A 27,970-nucleotide genomic window follows, 5' to 3' on the forward strand; every position below is an offset into this window, starting at 1 on the left:
CCCGGTTGCGTAAGAGGAGGTCGGCCCCGGCGGCGGGTTAAGCTGCGACAGGCCGTGGCTCCGCCCCTCTCCTCCGCCCCGCCCCTTGGAGGCTGAGACGTATTAGGAAGGCCGCCGCGGGGAAAGCGCCTCTAGCGGGCAGAAATTACAATAAAACACTGTAATAGTAATACAGTATTTTAAAAAATTCCTCGAAGCGATTGTGGGGAGCGTTGCTCTAATGTGGAGCTCATGCAGCACCCTGTCAATAAAGCATGTTAAAAGTGGAGGGGGATGTAAGATATAAATACTGGTCCCCCAGGACTTAAGTCCTAGGACCCCTTCTGATATAAAGTCTGGGCAAAGTTGATGAAGCAGCAGTATTTTATTGAAAATACACACTTGCAAGGTGGGTGACCTGAAAAAGCGGGCACACATCAAAACATGAATATATATATAAACCCCTTTTCCTGAGCGCAAGTCCCTCCTTCGCCGCCCACTAAGAAAGGGGCGTGCGAAGTTTACACCTATCGCGTCCGCCTATTCTGTTGCAATGTAAAATCCAACCCTCATTCCCTTTCCCGTTCCCCAAAGCCCCTTATATACTGTTTTTAGCAATACAGTAAAGCTGTGTTCCTTTATTTCACTGAAGCATGTCAATACCTTGTTTTCTTGGTGTTCTTCTTAACCGCAATTTCTGCTAAAGCATATAACACCTGTTCTTTATGCTAGCATCTTTAACCACAATTTGTTCCACAAGCTATATTAGAAAGCCCCCAGATAAAAATCCCCTCACCATTATAACCATATGGCCTTATGACTTTTATAAAAAGAGCAATTACGTAATAAGAGCAACATTTGTTTTTAAAAGGCAGTAAAAAAGCAACATAAATTATTTCTCTCAGGGGAGAAGAGATTTTTATTCACCTTTGGTGCCTCAAGCTTCCGGACAGATTAAAAGAAAGGACTTCTTTGTGCAGTGGATAGTTAAACTATGGAACTCGCTTCCACATGAGGCAGTGATGGCCACCAACCTAGATAGCTAATTAGACAAATTAATGGAGGAGCAGACTAACAGTGGCTACTGCCACAATGGAGGCAGTAAGCTTTTGATAGCAGTTGCTAGAAGCCACCAGAGGGGAGAGTGGTCTTGTGCTCAAGTCCTGCTTGTGGGTTTCCTCCAGGCCCCTGTGGTTGGCCACTGTGAGAACTGAAGCCTTAAATGCCACCAGTGCGTGGAACACTTTCACTTAAGTACAACTAAATGAATGAAATTGTTTTATTTAATTTATGATGTGTGTAAGTCCATCAGCGATTCCTGTTATCCTGAAGCACACGTTTGTGTGGCCAAAAGAGCAGGGGAAGAAAATAAAAAGTATAATCAATAACCAGCTTGCAACCAATAATGTATAATTTGCTCAGAGACTAGGCATGGATTCCCTGTGGCAGCCCATCTTATAGAAATACCCAGGTACCAAACGTTGATGACTTCTAGGAAGAACAGAGGGAGAAACCAGGAATGTTATCTGGGTTCTGCAGGCTATTGTGGTATCATCAGAGCTGGCCCACCCATCATGTGGAGGCCTCAGGTGGCAGAAGCGCATGAGGGAGCATCCCACTCACCCCACCGCTTCGGGAGCACTGAATTTCAGTGAAAGGGGGACGTTCCAGTGGTGGGCTGGGCCAGGTGGCCATAGATGTGGCACGGTAGGAGTGGGATAGGCAGTAGGCAGTATATTCCTGTTTCGTCTCAGTTAGTGAAAGGGATGGGCACCCTGGGCTATCACTCATAAATAAATAAATAAATAAATAAATAAACAAACCATTTGCACCCCTTTTCTGACTCCTGTTTGCATCACTTCTTTCCTTAGAAAAGCAGCTTTTGCAGCATGTACAGTGGTACCTAGGGTTAAGTACTTAATTTGTTCCAGAGGTCTGTTCTTAACCTGAAACTGTTCTTAACCTGAAGACCACTTTAGCTAATGGGGCCTCCTGCTGCCGCCATGCCGCCGGAGCCCAATTTCTGTTCTTATCCTGAAGCAAGGTTCTTAACCTGAGGTACTATTTCTGGGTTAGCGGAGGCTGTAACCTGAAGCGTATGTAACCCGAGGTACCACTGTATATGCAGAATACAGTAATTGTGTATCATTAGTGGGCTCCTCCAGAGGACCTCTTTAGTACGCAATTGGCCTGATTTGCTTGCACAAAGCTTACACAGAGTAGAGACTATGCCCAGTCCTTATTGAGCATTTGTTCCAATTTGTTTGCAGGGCAGTTATATAGCAATGAGCATTCATCTTGATTTGCTTGCGGGATGACAAAGCACTTTAATCCACTTTAACTACACAAACCTACATTTCTGTTATGTGCTCGATTCCCTCCTGGAAAATAGTGACAGTCTGGAGGCACCCAGGATATAGTCTGTATTTCATACATACATACATCATTTTATTTCTATTTCACCTTTCCATAGTTAAAACCGTGTGCTGCCAAAAGAGAGAGGTGGGCAGGAATGACATTATGTTCAGTAACTAGGATTTTCCCCAAACTATTAAAATGTTGCAGGTGTTGTACAAAGATTTTTAAAATGATACAGGAGCTGCCTCTGGATTTACAACCAAAAACACATGGCACAAAAGGAACGGGGGAGGGGAGAGAAAGAAAATGAAAACAAGGAAACTTGAGCACCAAAAAAGTCTTCCCAGTAGCACAATGACTAAGTAGAACGGCCGCTAAAAACAGTTTCATTAGGAGAGGCACAAAACAGTAGGTGATCCGAACCAATGGATGGGTTTTGCGGCCTCACCTCTTCCTCAGCTACAGCCAGATGGAAATACGTATTTGTTATAACAACCTCAATTCTCTCTTCCATTAGAGCAGGATGAGATGAAATGTAAGTTGCTTAGTATGCCCTTCATGTGTGAAGGAACTGCTGTAAGGATCTGTTCTGCATTCAGTGCTGAGGAACGAACAGGTTGCAGAGCAATCAGAAGGACCTACCATATTTTTCGCTCTATAAGACGCACCAGACCACAAGACGCACCTAGTTTTTGGAGGAGGAAAACAAGAAAAAAATTATTCTGAATCTCAGAAGCCAGAACAGCAAGAGGGATCGCTGCACAGTGAAAGCAGCAATCCCTCTTGCTGTTCTGGCTTCTGGGATAGCTGCGCAGCCTGCATTCATTCCATAAGACGCACACACATTTCCCCTGACTTTTTAGGAGGGAAAAAGTGAGTCTTATAGAGCAAAAAATACGGTATTTGTGTGCTGGGTACTTCCCAGTACAAGTAAAATCCTGGAACAAACATAATCAGCTGGATTACTACACTAGTGCACTCATTACTAGCGCTCTCTCCTGTCTATTCCTTCTACTGGTGTACCTGGATAAGTGCAGCCTCAGTCACCTTTCCATCCTGTTTAGAATCCAAAATTATAGCCATTAATCCTCAACGAGCAAGGCAGATTTATTTAGTTCTTTTAATCTGGCAGTGTGACAATCTATTCCATTCATACAAGGAGGAGAGAGAACACCTAAGCACAGGCCTGAAGTTAACACAATCTAAGAAAAAAGCCCAAACCCACAACAGTTTTAAGCAGTACTTTGTTCTCCTCACTCCAGCTACACTCTTGGTATGAAATGATGCTAGAGATTAGAATCTAACTCCCTCTAGTGGAACTAAGAGAGAATTTATTGTGCTGAGGCTTGAATAATAGAATTGTAGAGTTGGAAGGGAACCTGAGGATAATCCAATTCTCTGCAAAGCAGGAATATGCAGCTTTCCCCTACAGGGATCAATCCTGCCACCTTGGCATTATCAGCATCACATTCTAACCAACTGAGCCATCCAGGCATACTAATATGATGCAGGTGGATAAATAGGATTTCCATTTAAACTATGTGATTTAATTTTTAAATGTATTATTTGGTGGAATGAAATGGTAAAAGATTGAGGGAAATCACCCTAGGCATGTGATGGGCATGTCCTCTCTGTTTTCTACAAATGGTATCAGAATGGTGTTGGAAATGTGTTCTCTCTGCCCTTTTTCCCTTTAATTCTCCCCATGCCAGAAGCTTAATGATCCTTAATGCAAAGTCCTATAATCCCTGGCTAATTAACACAAGGAAGTCCTTTGTTGCAGGAGTGGGGGAGGGAAGACAGGGGCAGAATAAACATAAAAATAAAAGAACTAAATGGAAATGTACATTTCCTGCACACACACACAAAATAAGCTTCTATTTGGGCCATTGTGAATATACCGGTATATATTCAGGTGTGCATGTACAGGTACCGAATATCTGTGCACATGTCCAAAACAGAAGGCAAAGGAGGAATATTTGAGGGGAGGGACAGAAAAGCAGCCCACCACATACATTGTGTCAAGATCTGCCCACTGGTGTGGAAGACAAGTAGTGGCATAGCAGGTAAAGGTAAGGTAAAGGACCCCTGGACGTTTAAGTCCAGTCAAAGGTGACTATGAGGTGCGGCGCTCATCTTGCTTTTCAGGCCGAGGCAGCCGGCGTCTGTCCACAGACAACTTTCTGGGTGGCATAGCAATCAATATCCATGACTTAAAAAATGGGAATGGGTAGAAGCTAACGTGCAAAACACGTGCAAAGAGAAATCAAATCCTTATTATCTGTTTACAGTAGAAGATCTGGAAGTGCCCTAAAACCAAGAGGTAAATCTCACAATTTGTTGAAATACACACATTTCCTGACATTTCCTCACAAGTTAGACTGTACATCTCTTCCAACATCCATCTGTGACATGGTCAGAGCTAGGCATGATATTACAGTACAGGGAAAGCTAAGAGCACCTTTTTGTGGAACTGCCCTGTGCCGTATTGTTCCCACTCAGTCAGGACCATTCTGCAATTCAACAGAATGTGAAAATACATCTTTACACTGCATCAAAACAATTTCCCATCTAACCCAGGGATAGGAGAGGTGGTGTAAAATTCTAATTGTCATGTGGACTTGGGCTGGAGCTTTACAAGTGTGTGAGAGTGTACGATAAGGAAAAGTAAGGGAGAAGGGCTGTTTGTCTATATAGGAGAGTGAAGAGAAGGCTGTTTGTGATGCTGAGCATAGGGAAGACTGTGTCTGTGAGAGAAAGAGACTGTGTGTGTGTGTGTGAGAGAGAGAGAGGGGGGGGGGATAGAGGGAGGAGAGGGCCTACAGATATCATTTTTATCACACATTCATAATGATTATGCTGTTGGGGCACTCACACACAATTCCACTTTCCATACAGTTTGCATCTGTAAAATTTAGGGGATTGTGAAACTGCTTCATTTCCAGTCAGTGCATATCCTGTAACTTCCTGCTGGAATCCTGTAATTTTTTATGCCACAAATGTTTCACTTTATTTTTGTCCTGCTTTTGTTGTGTGGTAGCTACTATGGACAGCAATGATGTGGTAGCACTGAGATAGCATTGCAGAACAAACTAAAGCAAAATAAATCCACCATTAAGGCACTATTGTTGTGTCAAGAATATGTTTCGGAATACACTCACAATAAAACACCAGTCAGGAGGAGCCCCCCCCCCCGGGGGGGGCACTCAGGCATGCAGTCCTTGAAGCTGAAAGGTTTAGCTTCCCTGCTTTACTATAACAGAAAGTAAAAGAAAAGGTTCATTCAGGAAAGAGAAAAGAAAAAAAAAAAAAATTCAGCTCCATTCAATGCAGTTTCTAATCAGAAGTAAGTTCCACAGTACTTAGTGAGGCTTAATTCCAGGAAAGTCTGTACAGGATTGCAACCTCAGACATAACACACCCTGCACACACAGAGAGAGAGAGAAAGGGAGAGAGGGAGAGAGGGAGAGAGAGGGAGAGAGAGAGAGAGACTCTGTGATTTAAGACACTGCCCAGTAGCTTGAACAGTCAAGGCTAAATAAAAGTTCATGATGACCTACTAATCTTCAGGGACATTTAGTTCTCTCATAACAAAGCGAACCCTCTCTACTGCCACATAAGCAGGATTAATTCCAGAAAGTTGACCTCCAAACTACAGCTCTTCGCCATCGTTCTTCATTTATACGAGAGATTTCCCAATCTACTAAATAAGACTTGTGTGGTTCTGAGCCACTCAGGCTTTGGTCGCACTGCGAATTGGAAAAGACCCAACTCACATTTGGAATATAAGGGGTAGCGATCAATTTATCTAGTAGAACATGTCTGCAGAAGAATTATCACGGATATAGAACTTACACAAACACACAACTGATTGAAAACAAGGTAGACCAAATGGGTCTGCTGAAGCATTCTTAGTGTCAGTCAAATACTCATAAGTAGCTTCTAAAAGTCCTGATGTCTGCTTTGGCATTGATTCCTGCCTTGGTCCCACCACCACTGACACCTGTTTCCCCCCTCCAGCCTACCCTTTCCCCCAGCTAGTGACAGTGGGTGGGTCTGGGAAGTCACCCACCATTTAAATTTTCCCAGAATGCACTGGGGCACCCAACACTCAAGGGCATTGTGGGAAATTAAAATAGCAGGTGGCTTGCCAGACACTGTCGTCAGTAAGCCCTCTACTGTGGTGGGTCCCTGAAACCAGCAGCCTGGTCTTGTGCTGAGCTTAGCCTTTGGGTTTAAGATGGAGGCTTGGAGCCGAGATAATTTAGCTAGTGAAATGCAACCCATGTCAAATATTGCATGTATCTTCTATTTTCATCACATTTATTCAACTTCATGGGAACTGAAAAACCTCTTGTTACAAGAAAGTGTTGAAAAGGGAGGCCCTTATGAACACCGAGGGCCAATTAGTAGGCACAATGCAATATTTTCAGAGAAAGCAACAGTACAGTTTGAATAAGCAACAGCAGACGGGCTCATTGTTACTGAGGTTGTTGCCAAGGGTGCTTTCTCTCATTAGGGCGCTTCAATCTTTATTTTGAGAAAATAATGAGAGAAACAGCAAATAAATTGGATGGGATCAGAGTTTAATAACCATAACACCAGCACTCTGACATATGCAGCAGGCAATATGGCCTTGGCTCTTGGCTTCTCTAAGGACCTGCAAACCTTACTGAAATAATTTATTATTCATTTAATGCTTTGTTACATGTGCATTATGACTTTCTTTCCTAGAATTAAAAGCAGTGTGCAAGGGGTTCGCAAGTGGCCTCTACACAGGCACTGACCTGGCCCAGATCTGCATAGATCCTTATACTTTTCATATTCGGAACTGCTTTATACATTACAAAATTTATACACAGAAGGCCCATCCATTAATTAATGGGCAGTCACATGTCAGATCATCACATGTAACAACATAGGCTCAAATATATAGCTCAGTTAATACAGCATGAGACTTTTAATCTCAGGATCGTGGGTTTGAGCCCCAAGTTGGGCAAAAAGATTCCTGCATTGCACAGGGTTGGACTAGATGACCCTCGTGGTCCCTTCCAGCACTACCATTCCATGATTCGATAGGATTTCTCCTGAATGCTCATATGCTGTGCCTGCCTGTGGGATCTCAGTGTGTCTATAACTCACAGGGAAAGTGCCATGCATGCAATTGTTACAGATGATGATCTTCCTACAGAGTACATGTTATTTCCACCTAGCTGGCCACTGTGGGGGAAAACAGAATGCTGAACAGTTGACTGAAATGCTTGGGGAGGGTTCATAGCTCAGTAGAAGCCCCAGATCTGCTCTTGAGGGTTAGGGGAAACCCCAGAACAGATTAGGGACACGGTGAGGGGCACACAGTGAGAAGCCTGGGGGAGGAAGTCCCATTATGCAAGCAGGACAGGTTGCAGCCCATGGTTTTGCACGCAGATGTTTCCAAGTTCAGTCCTCTGACATCTCCAGTTAAAAAGATCAGGTCACAGGAGATGACAGAAAATAACTTTCTTTGGCTGAGACCCTGGACAGCTGCTTCTAGTCAGAGCAGACATTCCTGGTCTTGATGGACAAGCAATTTGGTATCTGGCAGCTTCCTGCAGTGAGTTGTTTTTGTTGTGTTTCATGCATTTTCTTATTATCATGTTCTGTTTTGACATCACTGTGAACCACTTTGGGCATGGTTTGCCCTGGGAAAGGCGGTATACACATAAACCAATAGGGCTGACTGTGTGATTGATATACTGCTTTTCCAAGGGAAAAAACTGTGCTGGTGATGATAGTTTATGATGATGGTGATAATAATTAGATGGACCTTGGTCTATGAGCAATGTTTTATGAGAGAGGAGGCTGCTTTTGTTACTGCTGCTTCTAGGCACTTGGAGTTTTGCATAATAGTACTGTTGCCCTCTCTTCTTTGATCACAAGTAGAGATCAGGGAGCCTTGTGGATAAAAGCAGCAATGAACTTGCTCACAGCATCAGTGTCTTAGGAAACGGGCCCTGAAGTCACTTCAGCCTATGATTTATTGGCACCTTCAATCAGGGACTGAAGTGGGTTGAAAAGCATGTTAGCAACACCTGGCAAGATCAAGACGAGCGCACATAGTCTCACTTCTTTTTCATCCCCAGGCAAGCTAACATAGTTAACAATGGCAGGTTGGGCAGAGTTCACGCTTCCATACAGAAGCCCAAAGCACTGCAAATGGCTCAAAATAAATAGAAAGAGAATAAATATGAGAGAGATTCTTGGCTGTATAGATTGCTCTGAGAAGTGGGAAGGAGGGAGAGAAGGCACATTCCTTTCCTATAGCTACAAAGGAATTCTACAAAGGAACAGAAATGAAGCTCCGCTGAGCATGAATAACTTGAATGGGTTGCCAACATGATGCCCTTCAGCTGTGGTTAGACTCCAGCTCCCATCACTTCCAGCCAGTGGTCAGGGGGTGATGGGAGTTGTAGTCCACCAACATTTGGAAGGCACCATGTGGGCTACCTCTGCTTTAACTATCCTTCCATTCAAACTACAGCTTGCCCACCAGGCTTCCAAGGCTTCACTGCAAGTCTCAGGACAATTAAAGAGCTTGAATGCTCCTTTTATACTTCGTCCAAGTTTTGCTTCCAGGAGCTCCCTCTTGTTCTTTTAAGATATTCCACATTCCCTTCTCCCTTGGTTGGTCCCTAACCCCTTTATGTCCACACTGTAGCACAGAATGACTAGTGACTTCCCTACGGCAAGGCTTTCATGTAAGAGGTAGCATGAAAGAGGTGTGTTTGAATGGGCCGGGGATCCATCCCCTTCATGCAGCGCTACTTCTCTTGTCTCGCAGCTCTGAGGATGTATACTGCTGTCCTTTTAAGTCATTTATCAGGACTTCCTGGCTTTCTCCACTCTTCTTCATGCAGTCCTCCACCATGTCTAAAATCTTCTGGAGCCGCCGGTCCAGGGCCTTCAAGTGAGGCTCCGCTAAGACTGGTGACAGGTGATCAGTAGCCAAGGACTCACGCATGACGTCACTCAAGCGATAAGGCTCCATAGCAAGCAGTTGGAGGCGCAAGAACGTTGACTTTTTTATACTGGATCCATCAACAGCAACAGGAAAAAATCAAGGAAGAGAAAGGACAACGTTTTTAAAAACCAAAACATGAGAAATGTCACACTGAGCATTTCCATTAGTACATGCACAGACTTGGGATATCAGAACCACATCAGAGGCAGGCGTGAGAGTGGAGTGGGCAAGAAGTTATAGGGTCAGACTAATCACAAACATTATGGATTCTTGCCAGATAATTTCCTCCATATTTATCCCGAACCTGAAAGCAAGAGTATCACGCCACGAGTGTTTCAGGGTGGAGGAAGTGCTGAGTCCGTTTTCATATCTGATGAAATTTTTGCTCAGTTGTTGCCCTACATGAAAGGCTCCTTGTTTTAACCACAAGCACTTGCATCTCCCTTTAGCTTCAGGAAGTGGTGGAAGTAGCTGAGTAGGCTTTCTCCAACTCAGAGTGTGGGCATTTCTGTTGGCTTCTGGCAGAAATGAGCCTACATCCTCAATTGCACTGTGCTCCGGTGTATCTGCTGGGAACTAGCTTAGGTATGCATGCTTCAGATAGCTGAGATGAGAGCCACTTCATAGAACTGTAGGCTTGGGAGAGAGGTCATCAAGTCCAATGGCCAGCCCCTCATGACTAACCAGGAGTAGCCAATGTGGTGCCCTTCAGATGCTTTTGATTAATGACCAATGGTCAGGGATTATTGGAGCTGTAGTCCAAAACATATGGAAGGCTACCCCTGGCCTACACAATATGCCACCAGCAGAGCACAGTGGTGGACAAGGTACATGGGCTTATGTAGAGGAGGCGAATGGCACACCCACACCCTTCCGTGCCACTACAATCTGACCAGGGGAAAATCCTTAACCTAAAAACTGAGATCAGTTTGTCCTACAGAACCAAAAAGATTACCCACCTCAAAATAATAAGACTTCCTTAATTATACCCCCTCCAAAGACAGAGTATAAACAAGATGCAAGCAAAGAATCCTTACATGCAACATTGCTGAAGTGGAACCAGAATGGACATTTCATCATGGGAGTGTCTCCCGAACCTGAGAAGAACAAAAGGCACAGATGGTTTCTCTATTTTTGGAAGATGCTATTTTGGGAGTATTTATCTTGCTCAATAAATACTTCTTTTGATATTTAAAAGTCCAAATGTTGCAAGTGATGTTGCAAATCATGTAGATTAGGTGTGTTTGTGCAGTTCTGTATTCATGATCCTGTTGCAAAGTTTACTTTCCCTGCAGAATTAATATATTTTGGTAGATATTAGCATGGTGTAGAGCCGGAATGTGATCCACCAGATGTTGCTGGACCAATAAGAGGCATCATCCTTGAGCATCTGGCTACACTGGCTGGGGCTGATGGGAGCTGGACTCCAACAATAGATGGAGAACTACAACTTTTCCATCCCTGTGTAGAAACAGTTTTGTACTCTCCAGCTGTCATTTGCTATATTCAGAGTATCTTAGGAAGGGACATTGGAAGGGAAGAGTAAATGGTATGGAATGGGGAAGTTGGAGGACAGCCAGACCAGTTAATGTCCCCCCTCCCACATATTGAATTGATATCAGTAAGTATCTATACAATTTGAAGGATTTTCCTTTCTTTCTGTTAAGGTATAGAGATTTTTGTTCCTTAAAAACAACAACCCAATTCTGAAAGTATCACAAACTACAAGGCCATCTTCTCCAAAGTGTGTCAATTTGGACGTCTGCACCATACATTTAAAGCTTGGGGACTTTAACAAGTCTTCTAAAAGACAAATATCTTTGGGTCAGCTGGAAAGAGCTTTTGATTACATCGCCGCCACATTAAAACTGAGTTGCATTTCTTCATCAGAATATGTGGGTCTGTCATTAACATCAGCCATCGAGCACTTTCCAACAGGTCAAGTCCAAGACATTTCCCCAAGAACAAGATAACATCGCTCCCCAATTCCATATACAAAAGCTGACTGGGCTTGCAATCAAATCTTGCATCAACACTGGCAACTGGGCAGCATCCTTTGCCACATCTGAGAGCCAGTGTGGTGTAGTGATTAGAGTTCTGGACTAGAATCTGGTTCAAATCTTCATTAGGCCATGGAGCCCAGTGGGTAATCTTGGGCCAGTCACTGTTTCAGCCAAGCCTACCTCCTGGGGTTGGTTGGGTGATAAAATGGGGAGGAGGAAAGGCGGGATACAAACATCATAATAACGATATTCTGAAGACAACAGGTTAACTTGGAAGGTACAGTGAAGGCCATGTGGCATAGTTCAGCCCTCTAACATACTGCCACTTTCCCAGGGCTGCAGTACCTGCTGTCTGAGGCGGCTGCCTCACTTTGCCTTACAGTAGGACTGGCCCTGCCTGATAGAGTCAAAGAATGGTTTGCTAAGAGCAGTTCAGCATGAACCTGCCACAGGGCCACCTTATACTCTGGTTCTTGCCTGCTTTAGATCCTTGTCTTGTAAGTTCCTGCTTTCAAAGTTCACTCCCAAAAAAACAGCTCAACTCAAGAAACAGCCTGAAGTAGGAATACCCTAGCCCTTTCTACAAAATGCAGATCATTGTAGGACAGAGCTCAAAAGCTTCCCCTAGTCCCTCGCCCACACGGGGAAGCATGTTGCATTCTCACCCTCGGCCATTGTCCAGATGAAGGAAGAAAGTGTCATTCCCAAACTTGTCAAAGGTCTCATAGTGGTGGCGATCCATGTTTCCTACATATGGAGACAAGAATTATAGAAGAGGAGGCAGACAGCAAAAATCAGAGGAGGAAGAAGAGGAAGAGGAGAGGATCTTGGGGCAGGATATAAATTCCAAGACCAAATGAAGAAGAAAAAACTGCAATTATCAGGCAATATCCTTATTCCATGCTGTTTTTCTAGAAAAAGAGGTACCAGAACTCGCCATAAACACCTCCCTCATTCTCTTAGATTAGCAATGGCACCCACCCGAGAGGTGTCAGAACTGAGTTCCGGCAAGTTCTGGCTGAAAAAAAGCCCTGTGTTTTATTCAGGCAAACTAGAAAGGCTCAAACAGCCTGAGGTCATCAAAACTCTTCATCTGATGCTAATTAAAAAGAGAGTGGCTTCCAGGGAATTCTGGGAATTGTAGTTCTGTGAGAAGACTAGTGTTTTAACAGCTTTCAGCACCCTTAACAAACTACAGTTCCCAGGATTCTTTGGGTGTAATGCATGACTGTTTAGCCCAGTGGCCCTTACCTATGTTTAGGACCATAGAGGAAGCCTGTTCCCTCCCTCCCACCCCCGAACTCTTGAACTATCCTCAGCAGAGAGATAAAATAAATGAATAAATGAAATGCCCAGCTATTAATTGGTCAGCGGGTGCAAACTGAAAGCTGTTAGATAGGGCAGAAGTAATTATGAAGTATTAAGTGGAGCAGAAGCGATCTCAAGGACAGAAATAACAAATCAGCCTAAGTTATTGGCACCGATGACAAAAGGATGAAAGGAGGGGAATCCATCCAGTTTATGTAACTTGTTAAACCATAGCCAAATGGTGGGCAAATCAGGTGCAAACACCCCCCCTCCCAATAAAATGCAGTGAGTGGCACAGACTTAAGATGAACTGCTGCTGCTTTTGTCAAATTGAGGAAAGAGAAAGAATAGGGATGAGAACATTATAAGAGCCTATTTATTTATTTAATAAATATCCTGACTTTCCTCCAAAAGGAGCCCAGGGCAGCACATTGTATATAGGGGGGGGAATCTTTAGAATATAAGGAATGTAGCTGATCAAGAACAGATGCCATGTGCTCTTTAATTCTGAAGTTCCCAACCTCTTTTCCACTGGGAAATCTAAGAAACTATTTTGTGCACCAGAAAATACCCACTTCACGGGGGGGGGGGGGGGGCGGAAATCTGGCAATGAACAATACACTAAATGGTGGTGGTGGCAGTAGTGGTGATTAATTAGTTCAAGTATTTATTTACCACTTTTCATTTTTTTTTAAATTACAAATTGGTTTGAAAGTAAATAAAATAAATCAATAAAAGACAAGAGAAGAAAAGCAGGCAACCAACCCCCTTCAATCTTTTTTTTTAAAAAATATGGGAGGGTCAGCAGGCCCTGGCAGTCGCCAAGGACAGCGTCTGGGTGCATCATGTTGGTCACTTTATCCCAGCCCACCTCTGACTCCAGCCCCCCACCCCACCCCTGCCCCATCCCCACATTGTTCAGGAAGACCCCTGACCCCCTAAGAGAGGCTTTTTGAGAAGGGTGGTGGCGGCTTCGGGGAGAAGGAGGAGACCAAAAGCTTTTCCTCCATTAACTTCATGATCCAAGCCCTTCCCTGACTCACTGTGACTTGTTTTCGCTGGCAAATAACCTGCTTCATCCAATGTGCGAAATTGGATGGGGGGGGGGGGAAGGTGCAAGGATATGGTCCCATGAAATGAGGTACGCCGGAGAATAAGGCGATGTCAAAAGACAGGTGAGAACTAAACAACGGAAAACGCAACTCAATCTGCTTAGTGGGTTGTGTTCTAGTCACGTATATTAACACAATGCACAGCCAGAGATGCTTATTTCCAGGGAAGCTGGCTGGCAGGCAGATGTACGTAGACGGAGTTAATTTGTTTCTCAGGAACTCTCCTGAGTTTCTCAGGAACTCAGTGCTGCTGAGTTTCCATTGAGCCTAAGAATAAAATGCAATGAGGCAAAGTCTCTCTATTAAAGGCTGAGCTAAAGGACTGGAATGACACAAAGGAAAGGGTTGTAGCAGTCAGAAACTGGGAGACATAGGAAGCAGCTCAGACCTTTTGTCCATCTATCCCGGGATTGCCTGCTCTGAGGGGCATAAAGAAGGTCCCAGGTTCAAATCCTGCTGTGTCATGGTAGTACAGTGGTACCTCGGGTTAAGAACTTAATTCGTTCCGGAGGTCTGTTCTCAACCTGAAACTGTTCTTAACCTGAGGTACCACTTTAGCTAATGGAGCCTCCCGCCACCACTGCACGATTTCTGTTCTCATCCTGAGGTAAAGTTCTTAACTCGAGGTAATATTTCTCGGTTAGCGGAGTCTGTAACCTGAAGCGCCTGTAACCTGAAGAGTCTGTAACCCGAGGTACCACTGTACTAGGAGAGAGCCCTGTCTGAAATCTTGGAGAGCTGCAACCAATGGTTGGACTCTGTATAAAGAACCCTTCTGTGATCCTTTTTTTAAACTGCAGGTGCCAAGGGTTGAACTTGTGACCTCATGCATGCAAAGCAGATACTCTACTCCTAAGCTATGGTCACGTCCCCAAATGCAGTGCAGCTCGCAGGAGGAAATGTACCCAAGCTCACCCATAAGGAAGTCAAGCACAGTCATGTCGATGAGGTTGAGGAGTCGGGATACGTTGTCATATGGTGCCGTCTGTCGTACCTCTGCGCAGTAATTATCATCTGTTTCCCACCTTAGAACAGATAGTCATGAAAGGATATCATTAGTTGCAGATGGTGGGGAGAAACCTTTAACTGTCTCCACCCTTCCTTATAGCCTCTCTAGCTCCCCCAGGTCATCACATCGTTTGTCAAGGTATCCATCACCCTGACAGGGCACAGATGCTAAGTGCGATTACATAAATTCTGTTCGAGCCTTTTCATGTACAGCTGCAGCTCTTTGAGACCACAAACAGCAGAGTCGGGGCCTCTTGAGTTGAATATGTAATGCAATTTTGTGGCACTGGCTTTTAGAGTCAGGCTGTGGAGCAGCAATGGCTCCGGAGCTTGAAACAAAAATAACTCAGGAGATGGTGTCCAACAGAAAACAGATCAGCATTTGTTCACCCCCTAGCTAAGGGGGAGTTAATTCTTCCTGCTTGTACTGCTACTTTTTCAAACATTTACAATAAAGCAGCATAAAAAATAGTATTGTATTTATGAAATAAATGCATAAGAAATCTGTTGTTGTTGTATTTGTACCCCAAATTTGTACGCATCTGACTGGGTTGCTCCAGCCACTCTGGGTGGCTCCAGCAACATAAAATCATAGAAATACCAGCATTTCATATTACCCCATGAGCACATTCATTTCAGGAATTCCTGCTACCCTTCCTGTATATTGACAGAGCCAACCAGCCCTGAATGAGCCTCTGAACCAATCTGCTGGTTGGTTTACTTCACCACCACAGAGCACAGCTACATTGTGCACATAAGAACTAGTTAGAAGTGATGGAGAAAAGGCAAGCTAAGAAATGCTGAACAGATATGGGGAAGTGTGATGGTGTCACCTAAATTGGAGGGTTGGGGGAATGTAGATTCAGCACCCCATGCAGACTCGTCAATGTCTAGGGCAGCCCCAGTTTAGGGACATATATACATTGCTTCCTTGGTCTTCGGCTGTCCTGGCTCATCAATTTTCTCCTTTGGCTCTCTTCATCCAGAACATGCTTTTCACAATCTCCTTTTCAATACTGGTCCTCCCTCTGCACCTGAGCTTACTTACTGAGCTTTCTTGGTTTTGGAGTAAGAACGCCTCCAGGGGCTTCTCCACGAACGCCGGTCAGCCAGTTCTTTGTCCGGCAGGAGGGCTGCCATTGAGCCCTCGAGCTGGTCTGGTTTGCCACACAAAGCATGTTCCGTGGAGCAATAGTAGGAGCACACGCCAAAGAAGCAGACGTTGCCGGCTGGGTTGACCCACGCAAAATGGAGGAAAGCAAAAGTCAGGGAATACCAACAGCTTGTCAACATGCCACCACATGTCTTGTGCATAGCTGTCAACTTACAGATTTGAAAATAAAGGACCAGCAGCCTTGAAAATAAGGGATCAGCAGCCAAAATAAGGGATCAACAATTACTTTGATAAAATACATATTTTGTTGCGTGCAAATGGCTTTAGATACCTATTAGGTCCATAAATCACCATATAGCATATATTCAACACAAAAAAAGCAACTATTTGTTGTTGACAATGGACAGCTGGACATAGAAAGGGCCCCATTACCTTCAGTAGCTTATTTAAGGGACAGCAGTGGGACATGGCACTGGGATAAGGGACTGTCCCGCCAAATAAGGGATGCTTGACAGCTATGGTCTTGTGGGTGCAAAGCAGCATAACAGGAGGGGAGAATAGCTTACATGGCTAGCACAGTCGGTCTACACCAAAGTTGAGGGACCTGTGGCCCTCTGGAGGTTGTTGGCCTCCTCCCCTTCATCTGTCCCAGCCAGCATGGCCAGTGATCAGGGATGATGGGAGCTGCTGTCCACCAACTTTTGGGGAGCAATAGGTTCCCCACACCTGTTCTACACAGTAGAGCTCATATTACGAAGGAGGGATAAACAGGGGACAGAGTGCTCACCTGGGGAGATGAAGAAAGTCTTAAACAGTTTACTGTCCGTTGTGATATCACGGATTTCTTTGGTTATATTCACCAAACGGCCAGAAACGGGGGGAATTCTTCGGAAATCCAGGATCCTCCCCAGAAATGAGCAAAATGGGAGAATGAAACAAATTCTGTTTGCAGCTGGACCAAATAAACACTCTAAACACAGACAACAAATCCTACACAAATGCTCGTTATCATAGAACATACAATCAGTTTGGAAAATAGCCCTGTCTTTTCTGCTTCGCACTAATACTTGTCTTGGACACTATCTTTAATGTAAATTGCCTTGAGATGGTTGTTTAGAATTGATAAATCAATGATAATGATAATATTTGGCAGGAGTCTGCCGCACCCTGCAGGACAGGAGAGTGCACTGTGCTGGACTCACCTGTCGAGGTGAAAGGCTGCTATTTCTGCATTGTGCCGTTCAAAATCTGAGAAGTAAAAGAAATCTGCTGGAGTCTCCTGATCTCGGGTTTGCCTGGGGAGAGGGCAAGAAGAGATGGGGTGGGTTATCATGTTCACTGTTGAATGTTGAACTGAAGACCACACATCTTTTGCAACTCATAGTCACTCTGCACACTGCATCCATCCCTTTTGTTTGGTGTTCATGGTGATTTGTGCTCAAATTTACATACATGATTCTGTTTTCAATACTGTTTGCACCTGCAATAGTTTCAGGGATGGACATACCACTCCGTTTCCAGTTGGTGCACGCCTGTAAGGTCCTGCTGAAATTCTGCATCCTTTTATACTATAAATGTTCCAGAGCAGCTTGTGTGTGTGTCCTGCTTTAGTTGCACTATAGGGTCCCTTCAGACAGCAGTAATGCAACAATGTAGTGGAAGCATCATGGAACAACTAATAATGTGGAATGGTCTGTGGTCAGCCCAATATAAACCCACCATTAATGCTCTGTTACTGTGTCAGTATTGCAAGATACACCCACAAGGGGAAAAACCACCTGTCTGGAGAAGCCCTGAAATTTTAATCCTAGCTATGCAAACTAGGAGCGATTGAGGCGGAACTCTGACACAGAAGTCTATAGCCCATTTCAGTATAACAAACAGAAGGCCTCATCCCACCCCCAGTTGTTGCCCTGGTTTTGAAGCAAGTGAAACAATACACGTTATTCATCTGAAGGAGGGGAAACCGATGTAAGACTACGAGGGCCTCCAGTCTAAAACAGCCTAACTGCACGACTGGCCAAGGCTGAAACAATATTGTTGTGGCCTTAAATGAAAAGGGAGAGGAGTCCACTGAGAACAACATAGCACAACATTTTACATCTTTCACCACCAGAGGCCGCACCTCTCCATCAGAAACAAGCCACAACATGGAGGGCTGAGTTCGCCATTTACTGCGGGAGCTAAAACTGATCCTAGGTGATCGATGGCACTCTGCCATTTCCACAGTAACGGCCTAGATTTATCTTATGCTGCATCATTGTTAGGATGTTGTTGAACGACGGTCCACAAATCCCATAATTAATTCTATAGAAACACCTGCTTTATGGTCCATCAAAACTGTTTGCTTTGACTATTAGCGAAGCGACTGTGGTGAGTGCCAATGGCAGGGAAAAATTGCACCCCTAACCCACCCCAAAGGCTGCAATATCCCATATTTTCAGGAGACAGTATTACAATGCTTCCATCGCTAGGTTAGGGCTATTGAAATCCCAGTTTGCTTAGAAATGTGGCGTTTGCTTAGAAATGTTTGCTTAGAAAAGGCCATTAAGTCCAGAGTCTAAACTTGTGCCATTGATGAAGAATCTGGGCAATGATGAAGGGAAAGTATCCGTTTCAGCCAACAATACTTGGCAGTGTGCAGTGATGTTATATTATTGTGTTTGCAAACCGCCCTGGGATCCTCAGATGAAGGGTGGTACAGTGGTACCTCAGGTTACATACGCTTCAGGTTACAGACTCCGCTAACCCAGAAATAGTACTTCGGCTTAAGAACTTTGCTTCAGGATGAGAACAGAAATCACATGGTGGTGGCGCAGTGGCAGCAGGAGGCCCCATTAGCTAAAGTGGTACCTCAGGTTAAGAACAGTTTCAGGTTAAGAACGGACCTCCAGAACGAATTAAGTTCTTAACCTGAGGTACCACTGTATAGGAATTTAATAAATAAAGAGTGTGAGGTTGCAGAGATGGTTCTCCAGGGATGTGGTAATCAAAGGAGGAGCCTTCACTACAGTTGCTCCAGAGATTTATGTCCAAACACAGCCTTGCTTTTAGCCCTGTTTGGAGAACTGGCATGAAGGGGTCACCCCCACCCTCTTGCTACACAGAGGCTGCCTGGTAACTAATTAACTCAAAGTTTGGAAGGTTCCAAGCACAATCTGTTTTCCAGGTGGAGTCCATTGACAGGTTATTGCCACGCATGAAAAAGAACATGGACCCAGGATATTGGTACGGGGCCTCTAAAAGCATTGCTGGCCTTTGTTACTCACTTCATGGGCTTGAAGAGGGCTTGTCCATGGTTGGGGAAGGTCATGATCAGCTTCAGTTGTGTCCCTCCAGGCTTTTGAACTGAAATTATGTTAAGAAGAAACAAGGCTCAAGTCGCCGCCTTTCCCAGTTTTGAGAATGAGGACGAAACAACCTGGCATTTAAATATTAACAGAGTCCGCTTTGGTGCTTAGCACTGAGGCAGAACATTCCAGAAAGCAGCTCATCCCCCTTCCCACAAGACTCTTGTCAGGATGGTTTAACAGGCCGGGTGTCAAACTGAGAGTGAAAGTGAAGATTGAAAGGGGGGGGGCACAAGGCAAACAGGCAGGGTGAAGTGAGAAGAAAGCAAGTATGAGCGGTCAAGGGACCCGAATGTGGCGCAGAATACCTGAGCTGACAATTGGCTGCATGGCCAAATCTTCCATCGTGGCAAGGCGAGCAGGGTCATGGCGGGCATACAGTTCATAGCGATTGATGCCAGTGTAGAACTGGAGCCAAGCAGGGTTGGCATCGTGTTTTGGAAGCTTCGCATGTGCCTTATTGCTGCTAGCCCTGCAGATCCAATACCCCCCCACACAATACACAAAAACGATTGCATATATTATCATAGGCTAGTGAGCTCCAGAAGGTAACAGAAATCTGGCAACTGAGAAGCAAGAAGGAAGGATCTCACGCTGGAACAAAAATTTCTTATGCATCTTCTTTTGCAATTCTCCATTAATGAATGCGAGAATAGAATTATCAGGTCCCCGTCCCCCCACAGCACTAGAATGAACAGCATGCTTATTCAGGGGTATCACGAGGTTTGCAAATGTACACACACAAAAACCCTTTAGGAAAAAGAGCCCAGGGTGGAGGAGGGAGAAAAGCAGGCCAATGAGGACCGAGTATACTGGCTGGCTGTTGTGAGGAGAGGGGATGGAAAGGAGGCCTTCGCATGCTTTAATTGGAAGGCATGGCCTGTCTTAAAATGTTGCAAAGAAGCTTGAGCCCCCATGTATATCTAGCTGTGCTTATTGAACGGCAGGCCAACATTCTGAGCCCAGCTGCCTTGAGAGATCAGAAAATGGCAACAAAGTGCTGGCAGCGGCATGTGCGCTGTGGTGGAATTCGTTTTCTCCATATCTAAGGGCAATATCTCAGCCTAAGACCCTGAAGAGCCACAGTCATCAAGGGTAGACAGGATGGCCTGCTGGTCTAACTCAATATAAAACAACATGTATCCCTATATTAAGTAGTAACAGAGAATCTCAGAGACTAACATATTTATTATGGCATATGCTTTGGTGGATAGGGACGCGGGTGGCGCTGTGGGTTAAACCACAGAGCCTAGGACTTGCCGATCAGAAGGTCGGCGGTTCGAATCCCTGTGACAGGGTGAGCTCCCGTTGCTCGGTCCCTGCTTCTGCCAACCTAGCAGTTCTAAAGCACGTCAAAGTGCAAGTAGATAAATAGGTACCGCTCCGACGGGAAGGTAAACGGTGTTTTTGTGTGCTGCTCTGGTTTGCCAGAAGCGGCTTAGTCATGCTGGCCATGACCCGGAAGCTGTACGCCGGCTCCCTCAGCCAATAAAGCGAGATGAGCGCCGCAACCCCAGAGTTAGCCACGACTGGACCTAATGGTCAGTGGTCCCTTTACCTTTACCTTTATGCCTTGGTGGACTCAAGCCCACTTTGTCAGATATGATGAAGTGGGTTTGACTCCATGAATGCCATCCCTGCAGAGGATGTATACCAAATTGCATGGGCCACCCAGATGTCCCTATGAAAAAAAACCCCAAGAGCCTCTCACCATTCATTGCTACTTCTCACAAACATCTTCACCTTCGGTCTGGTAGCAAACAGCTTGTCTTTCTTCATAACTTTCGGGATTGGAATCTTGTAGAGTGGATGGTCGAAAAGCGCAGCCAGTTTGGACCTGCCTGTCCATGTTGGTTTTTCTTCTGCTTCTTTCGGCTCGAAGATGTTGCTTTGGAGGGGGATGTTGCCCCTGCTACCTCCAAGCGGTACGCCTTCTGGTGAGTAAACACCTTTCTCCAGGGAGCTGTTGCTACCACTGAAGTCCTGGAGAATCCTCAGGTTTAACTTATTCTGGGCTGATAACACGGGACTAGGTTGATCTTCTCCTTTGCGGGTACATCCACAAGAATCAAGGCCGGCGGAGAGCGTCAGATCCAACACCATGTGTACCAGGAGAGCCAAAAGGAGCAGAAAACAGAGAATGACTTTAAATTTCCTTTGGAACAGAGAAGGCAGGTGGTGCACCATCCTTATGAAGTCCTGGATGCCAGTAGCACAAAATGTATGACAAAGGTCCACGTGTCAGTAAAAAAATAATAATCCGCAATCTGATCCCCACTTGAAAGGATGTAAAGGATGTTGTCTAAGGTTTATTTCGAGCTTTGGGAGCCCAAAGGAAAAAGTAGAAGTTTTGTTTTTTTTTAAAGCAAAATATTACTTATAAAAAACAAAACCTCTTCACTTATGCTATGATAATCCTTCCCAAGGCAAAATAAATGAATAATTCTGGGTCTTGTATAAGGTGGCTTCTGCTAGGAATCATTCTGCTCACATAGAAGTCCTCAGCAGGAAAAGGGCAAAAAAGGAGGTTGCAGATGAATTTAATGATGTTGATAAGGGAAGAGCAAGTGGTGCCAAGGTTAACATGAACTAGTTAAACTCCAGATTGATAGCAGCAGATTGGTCAATGCCACAAATCTCTTTGAATTATGTTATTGCATCACAAACTCTTGTGGAACCCCATCGTCCCAGCAGGCTCACATATTGATTCCCTCCTTTCACCTATAAACACTGTCAGCTAGCCACCTACATAATTCATATGACTTCTTCCTTCATCCATTTTTAAAAGTTCGAGCTTCACTGAAAAGCTGCAGTGGCTCAACAATTGTCCACAAAAGAAAAGAAGAATTAAAACAAGTTTCTAGGATTCTCAGGCGCAATAGAGGCACTGCCCGCTCCTTCCATATTCATTGTGGGGGGGTTTGTGAAGGGAAATCAGATTTTTTGAGGGAATTGGCATAAAAGCCATGTGTTTTATGGAGCTCATGAAAATATTGATATGTGGCACCTAGATCCGAGCCCTTAGTTCCCCCTTTCCTCAAAGCACTCCATACATTAAGTGCATTGTTTTATAAATACTGCTAAGTCAAATAAGTTCAAAGAATAACACCCCCACCCTTCAAAAAAACAAAATTCAAGCTATTCCTTTATTAAGCCAACCGTTATGATGGAAAATAATGTGCAATGCTTTGAGTTCTCCATAACTCTTCAACGGGCTAGATGGTAAACAGAGGGGGGGGGGAGAAAAAGTTGGCTGATGAAAGTTGTGGTGTCTGCATCTGGTCACAGAAATGTGAGAGAAGGCAGCACACATTCACATGAGCCTCTATTAGGTGCTATCCAGGTATCAGGTTGCATAGCACCTGATAAATGCACCAGATGCAGGCTCCAAGACCATTTACATACCAGGGAGAACTCACAAGCTAGTACACCATTTTGGTTGATCTAATAAAGGTATTGTCCTAATGCAGATTTTGAATTTTCGTTGCTGTTCTTGGGCCAAACACACCTACATTCTCTCTCTCTCTCTTTGGTAAAATTATCTCTTGCTCTTCCTGCACAGTGACTTAGGTGGGGTTCTCTCATTTTATCTTTGAAATAAGCTTTGTAAAATAGAAGGCTTCTCCAGATGATCTATTCATTCAGAATTCATCCTGATTTGCACAAAGCTTACACAGGGGTTAGTCTATGTGTGGCTTTTATGGAGCATTCAGCCCAATTTGCCTGCAGGATGTTAACACATCTTCTTGTCAGCCACCCATCCATTTCGCACTTTTCAATGTGTTTCTCTGTCACTTTCCAAACTGCAAGAAGCCCTTTTTGCTTTTAAGTGGATTTGTTGCAATTGGGCAGCAAAGCATTTTAACCCAATTCAATTGCACAAACTTCAAGTTCTGGTGAGTGCTTGAATCTCTCCTGCAAAATAATGGTAGTCCAGAGGCTCTCACGATGCTTGCTCTGCCCAAGGTAACCTTTTTCAGCTTTCTAGCTGAATGATGGCACAGCACCTTTTAAATCTGCACTATACTTTAAAGCAGTATCATACTGGTTTAAACAGTCATGGCTGCCTCCAAAAGATCCTGGGAACTGCAGTTTGTTAAGAGTGCCATGAATTGTTAAGATAACACCTATTCGCTTCACAGAGAATAACATTCTCATAGTGTCTTAATAATCAACCCCTCTTTCCCAAGGAGCTCTGGGAATTGTAGCTCTGAGAGGGGAATAGGAATATCCTAAAAAAATCTCAGCTCCATTAACAAACCACAAATCCCAGGATTCTTTGGGGAAGGCCACTGCTGTTAATAAAGTGGTATGATACTCCTTGAAATAGCTATGTGGTGCAGATGGGGCCTTTTGTCTTGGCAATTTTTACTAGGACACTGAGGGGGGAGATGTGACCATGCTCATACTCTCTGAAAATACACAGCCACTTCCTCACCAGCATACCATTCACAACAAGCAGCCGCGCATTTGCTATGGCACATTCACTTTGTCTCACACACAGAGAACAAATACTGTGAGCTGCGGAGAGAACGACGAGCTCTCGGCTTACTTATGTCCCATGGTGCGGCGGTTGCCTAGTAACTGTCTCCAGCTAACACTTTCAGTCGCCCCAGATTCTGACAACACCATATTTCTCCCCCCCCCTTTTCCCCTTGCATTGCAGTAATACTGAGGCGAGGACAAGCCAAATAAGTTCCCTTGAGGTGGAGAAATAGGCTCTTGCTTGTGCTAATGTGCAAGGCTTTCCGGTCCAAAGGGCTGACCTAAAACCCTGCTTGAAGGACTGTGCTGTCTAAAAATGATGACTGATGAAGGTGGCAGAGAGCCTTTTAAGGCAGGGGTGGGGTGCATGGGGCCCTCCAGATGTTGCAATGACAGCTTCCATCAGCCCCAACCAGCATTGCTGACAGGTCCAGTGAGATCTGGAGATTCAAAAGCCCCCCACCCCCTTTTAAGGGCTCTTTGTCAAACCCAAGTGGCTCAGGTGATCTTAGCACATTATGTGCTGGCCCAGTAAAGTAACCTACTGTCAAGAAAAACACACACACTCTCTCTCTCTCTCTGTGTGTGTGTGTGTGTGTGTGTGTGGTGCCAGGCCCAAGTCTTGACTGGAAGCTGCATCCTTGTCTCTAGTCCTCAATCTATGATCCTTGGTTCCGTCAGTACGACAGCTCTCTGCATGAGCTCAAATACACACATTATAGCCCAGGTTTCAAGGGAAGAGGGCATGGAGGTCTAGTACTGAAAACTGGTGCTGAGGTGGACAGTTAAACCTTGCCTCACATTAAATGCTGAAGGAAGTGAGACATTCATCCCCAAACATGTTGCCACTGGAACATGCTTGATGAGCTGATACAGGCCGCTGTTATCCCATACAAGTGATTAAACCAAGATTTGGGGGAAGGCCAGCCCTGGGCCAGACATTCAGTTTGGGTGGTGGTGGTGTTTTTGGCCAAAACAAGCTCAAGAACCACCCAGCCCCCATTTTCAGGCCTCTTGTGCAAATTGTGTTCAAACACTAACATCTGAAACTATCTGCATATAACTGAACTGAGAAACCAACAACATATGTATGCTGTGGGACAGTGCTTCTGGACAAACAACATATGAACCGGGCATCAAAAGTATTACAAATACAGTATAATAAGTTCTTAACATTGCTAATAAAGCATAGCAACACATTAACTTCTCAAGTAGCTATGAACCAAAGACTCTTCCCATCTGCTAGCTATGTTTTCACACTTCTGGTGTGATGTAAAAACAGGGGAGGGGTGTGTGTGCAAAGTTTAAATGGGCACATAGTCATGCTTGTGCATTTTAAACAATGCAAGTTATTTTTCAAATGTTACACTTAAGCTCGGAAAGAAGAGAGGCAACCTGCTTGAAGAACTACCACTGACTTTTTGTTTCTTTAAACAAAGCACATTTGGTGGCTTATGTGAAAGAGCCTACAGATCTTGGACTGTTTTCACATGGGGCACTCACATTACAAAGTCTCTGCGAGCCTTTCTCCAACTTTGTGTCACATGTAAATGCTATTTATACAGAAGAGAAATTGAAAGTATCACCTGGTGCAGACATGTTTAGAACAATTTTGTGCACAAAATGAATCAGGCCTTGTGTGACGATGTCTGAGAGACAGACAGGCAACCTGTAGTTTTTCCTTGCTGTTACAATTTTACTGTAATTTGAGTGTTTGTTACACTTGTCCTGCGCTCTCATTTTGAATCACTTTGGGGGTCTCTTATATTCTTTATAGACAAATTAAAATAATCACTGTTTCTCTATATGAGGGTAGGGAACCTTCAGCATGGGTTCCAATTTGGCCTGTGAAGCCATTTTGGGGGACTTGACTGCATCACTGAATCCTGGAGAGCTGAGCTGAAGTCACCACCTATCAGCTGATGAGCAGAGTTCAACCCTCCTGCACCGGCTGTGCAACCAAGTTCCAGCAGCCAATTCCTGCAGATAGCTGCTTTGCAAGTCCTGTGCATGGTGCTTTGCTGAGCCCAGGGCTGGCAAAAACCCAAGTGCCAGAAAACTAGCTGGCTGCCAGGTGCCTGGAAAACATTGTGCAAAGGACTTTGACAAGTGGGTGTCACAAGGCATCTGTCAATGATCTGGTGTTATAATGATGCCACATGACTGACAGGTGGGTTGAATGGTGTGGTCTACCCCCTATGTCATACAGCCAGACCAGAGGGGAGCTGCCAGCTATCTTCTCCTTACTTCACATAATAATAATAGAACAGGGGTGTGTGTAATGAGATCCCATGTAGTTGATAGGTTCATGATTGCCTTCAAATGTTAGTCTGATGGCACAATGATCCATCTTGGAAGAGACTGGTTTTGTGCGACAGAAGGAAAAACTAAGCAGGGATGAATCTTGCCACCCTCTGGCTTTGCGTCACTTCATTGCTGGCAATATAGTAAACTGGAAGATTTTTCGTCGTTGGGTTTGAGTCTTGCAGTGAAATGAAATTTTCAAAGCCAGCCCTTCACACCAGGCAATCTGTCAATGTGCTTTGTTGCCATGACACCACTGCAGAGCAACACTCAAAATTCTCACCTCTTATTCCTTGATGACAATGCATTAGTCACATTGTTGCAGTTGCACAGTCACTCCTATTGCTACCCTTGGATACATGGTGTATAGCTCAGGGACAGAACATCATGTTCCCATGGCTCCTTCAGTGGGAAAGCAAGTCACGGTGGTTCACAGCTTAAAAATGCCATGCTAGAGCACTGGGGCCTAGCACTCAAAAGACATGGGTGTTTTATAGCAGTAAATATTACCCTCCAGTTGATCACTCCCACATCTATGACTCACTGCAAACAGAGGGGATAAAAAGCACCACCGTACGATATAACTCTTGTTATGCCCAATTAAGGAGAAATACATGTTAGATTTTGCAATAATGAAATTGTGGAGCTACTGCATAACAGCCACTGTCAAATTTTCGGAATGAAGGCATTGATTATGTGTAACACAGAGGAGGTTTTATGAAGGTAAAGCACACTGAACTGTACTCCTGTTACCAAGGAAAAGAGAGAAAAAAATCCCTCTTTTGCTGGAGTTCTGTAGCAGGGAGTTCAGACCAAAGAGCTGGTGATTGGCTAAATTAGGCTGGCCTTGCTTGCTTAATACAGGTCACAGCTACAGCCACATGACCACTGGATACTGATAAGAGACAGGCAAAGCAGCCAAAAGATTGTTTGCTGAGATAAGCCCCCACGTTAGCAGTTTGATTTCTGTAGGTCAGCCTGACACTTGGTTGGGTCATCAAGACCAACATATGAGTGTGCGTGTGTGCTTGTTCAAATATGGACATTGTACTTATTTCTGTAATGTTATTAGAGAAACTATATCAATATGCATAGAATCTCATGCCCCATGTTTACAAGAGAGATAATTATATACCTTCTGCAATGTCACATTCTATCATCGAAGAATGATGTTCTCTCTCATATGCCCATGTAAATCTATGAAAAAGATCAGATGGCCTATTAAAATTAATGCTAAGTACTAAGAAACAAGTTGATGAGTGAGGAAATATTAATGTGTTTCCGGGGTGGGGGTAGGGACTAGAGTCCCACTGATTTTAGTGGGATAATTCAATGGCAAGCCATCAGTGAATTATCCCTTAAGGAAGCTTTCAGGTGCACATTCCCATGGTGATGTCATATTGAATACTATGCATGTTTATCATACAGATATTTTGCCAGATGTATATCAATGCAAGAGTTGGGAAGTCCCTTGTTGTAAGGCAAGATCATCCATGCAGTAATCCCTCACTATATAAGCAGGGCCATGGTGGACCAAAAGTAGATTCCAGCTATATTGCAAATATCAGCACAGTACTCAGGTAAGTCATATATCATAGGAAGAGGCAAACATGTGATTCCTGGATATGGTTTAGGGTTAAAAAGTTTTTAAAAAAATAAATTGTGCTATGTTATTTTAAACTTTCTTGTTAGCTGCCCTGATCTCTGTTGAGGAAAGGCAAGATACAAATGTTTTAAGCCCTACCTACGCCACCCTGAGTTCTATCACAGAAAGATCAAATGCGGGAATAAGCCACAACTGAAGTATAAAAATTGACATCACAAGCCATCCTTTCATAACATACACGGCAGAATTTGCTCTTTTGGCGAATATATGAAAAGCTCATGGCACCCTTCCACCACCACACACAAACACAATGGATCCAAGTGAATTCTCCAGACATAAGCCA

At 44.3% G+C, this 27,970-nt stretch overlaps 1 protein-coding gene across 1 annotated transcript; it reads right to left on the reverse strand.

Moving 5' to 3' along the window:
• Positions 1-6,902: 6,902 nt before the first annotated feature.
• LOC309351273 (extracellular serine/threonine protein kinase FAM20C-like) lies at positions 6,903-22,506 on the reverse strand. The gene is made up of 10 exons (XM_081878726.1): positions 20,944-22,506; positions 19,541-19,704; positions 19,152-19,230; positions 17,085-17,177; positions 16,670-16,785; positions 15,817-15,997; positions 14,676-14,785; positions 12,006-12,087; positions 10,375-10,434; positions 6,903-9,404 (listed from the first exon to the last, which is right to left on the reverse strand). Exons 1-10 carry the CDS (start codon positions 21,417-21,419, stop codon positions 9,128-9,130), a joined length of 1,638 nt encoding a protein of 545 aa, XP_081734852.1. The 5' UTR covers positions 21,420-22,506; the 3' UTR covers positions 6,903-9,127.
• Between the last annotated feature and the right edge of the window lie 5,464 nt (positions 22,507-27,970).

Source organism: Podarcis erhardii (genome assembly GCF_964252035.2).
Source record: "Podarcis erhardii genome assembly, chromosome: 10".
Lineage (NCBI taxonomy): Eukaryota > Metazoa > Chordata > Lepidosauria > Squamata > Lacertidae > Podarcis > Podarcis erhardii.

Excerpts from the sequence above, each read along its gene's own strand:
- LOC309351273 (XM_081878726.1), bottom strand. The coding sequence starts at position 21,419 with ATGGTGCACCACCTGCCTTCTCTGTTCCAAAGGAAATTTAAAGTCATT. Across the intron at positions 15,998-16,669 it reads GACTTTCTTCATCTCCCCAG|CCGGCAACGTCTGCTTCTTT; the intron begins GTGAGCACTCTG and ends GGGTCAACCCAG. Across the intron at positions 14,786-15,816 it reads TCCAAAACCAAGAAAGCTCA|GTGGGAAACAGATGATAATT; the intron begins GTAAGTAAGCTC and ends ATCTGTTCTAAG.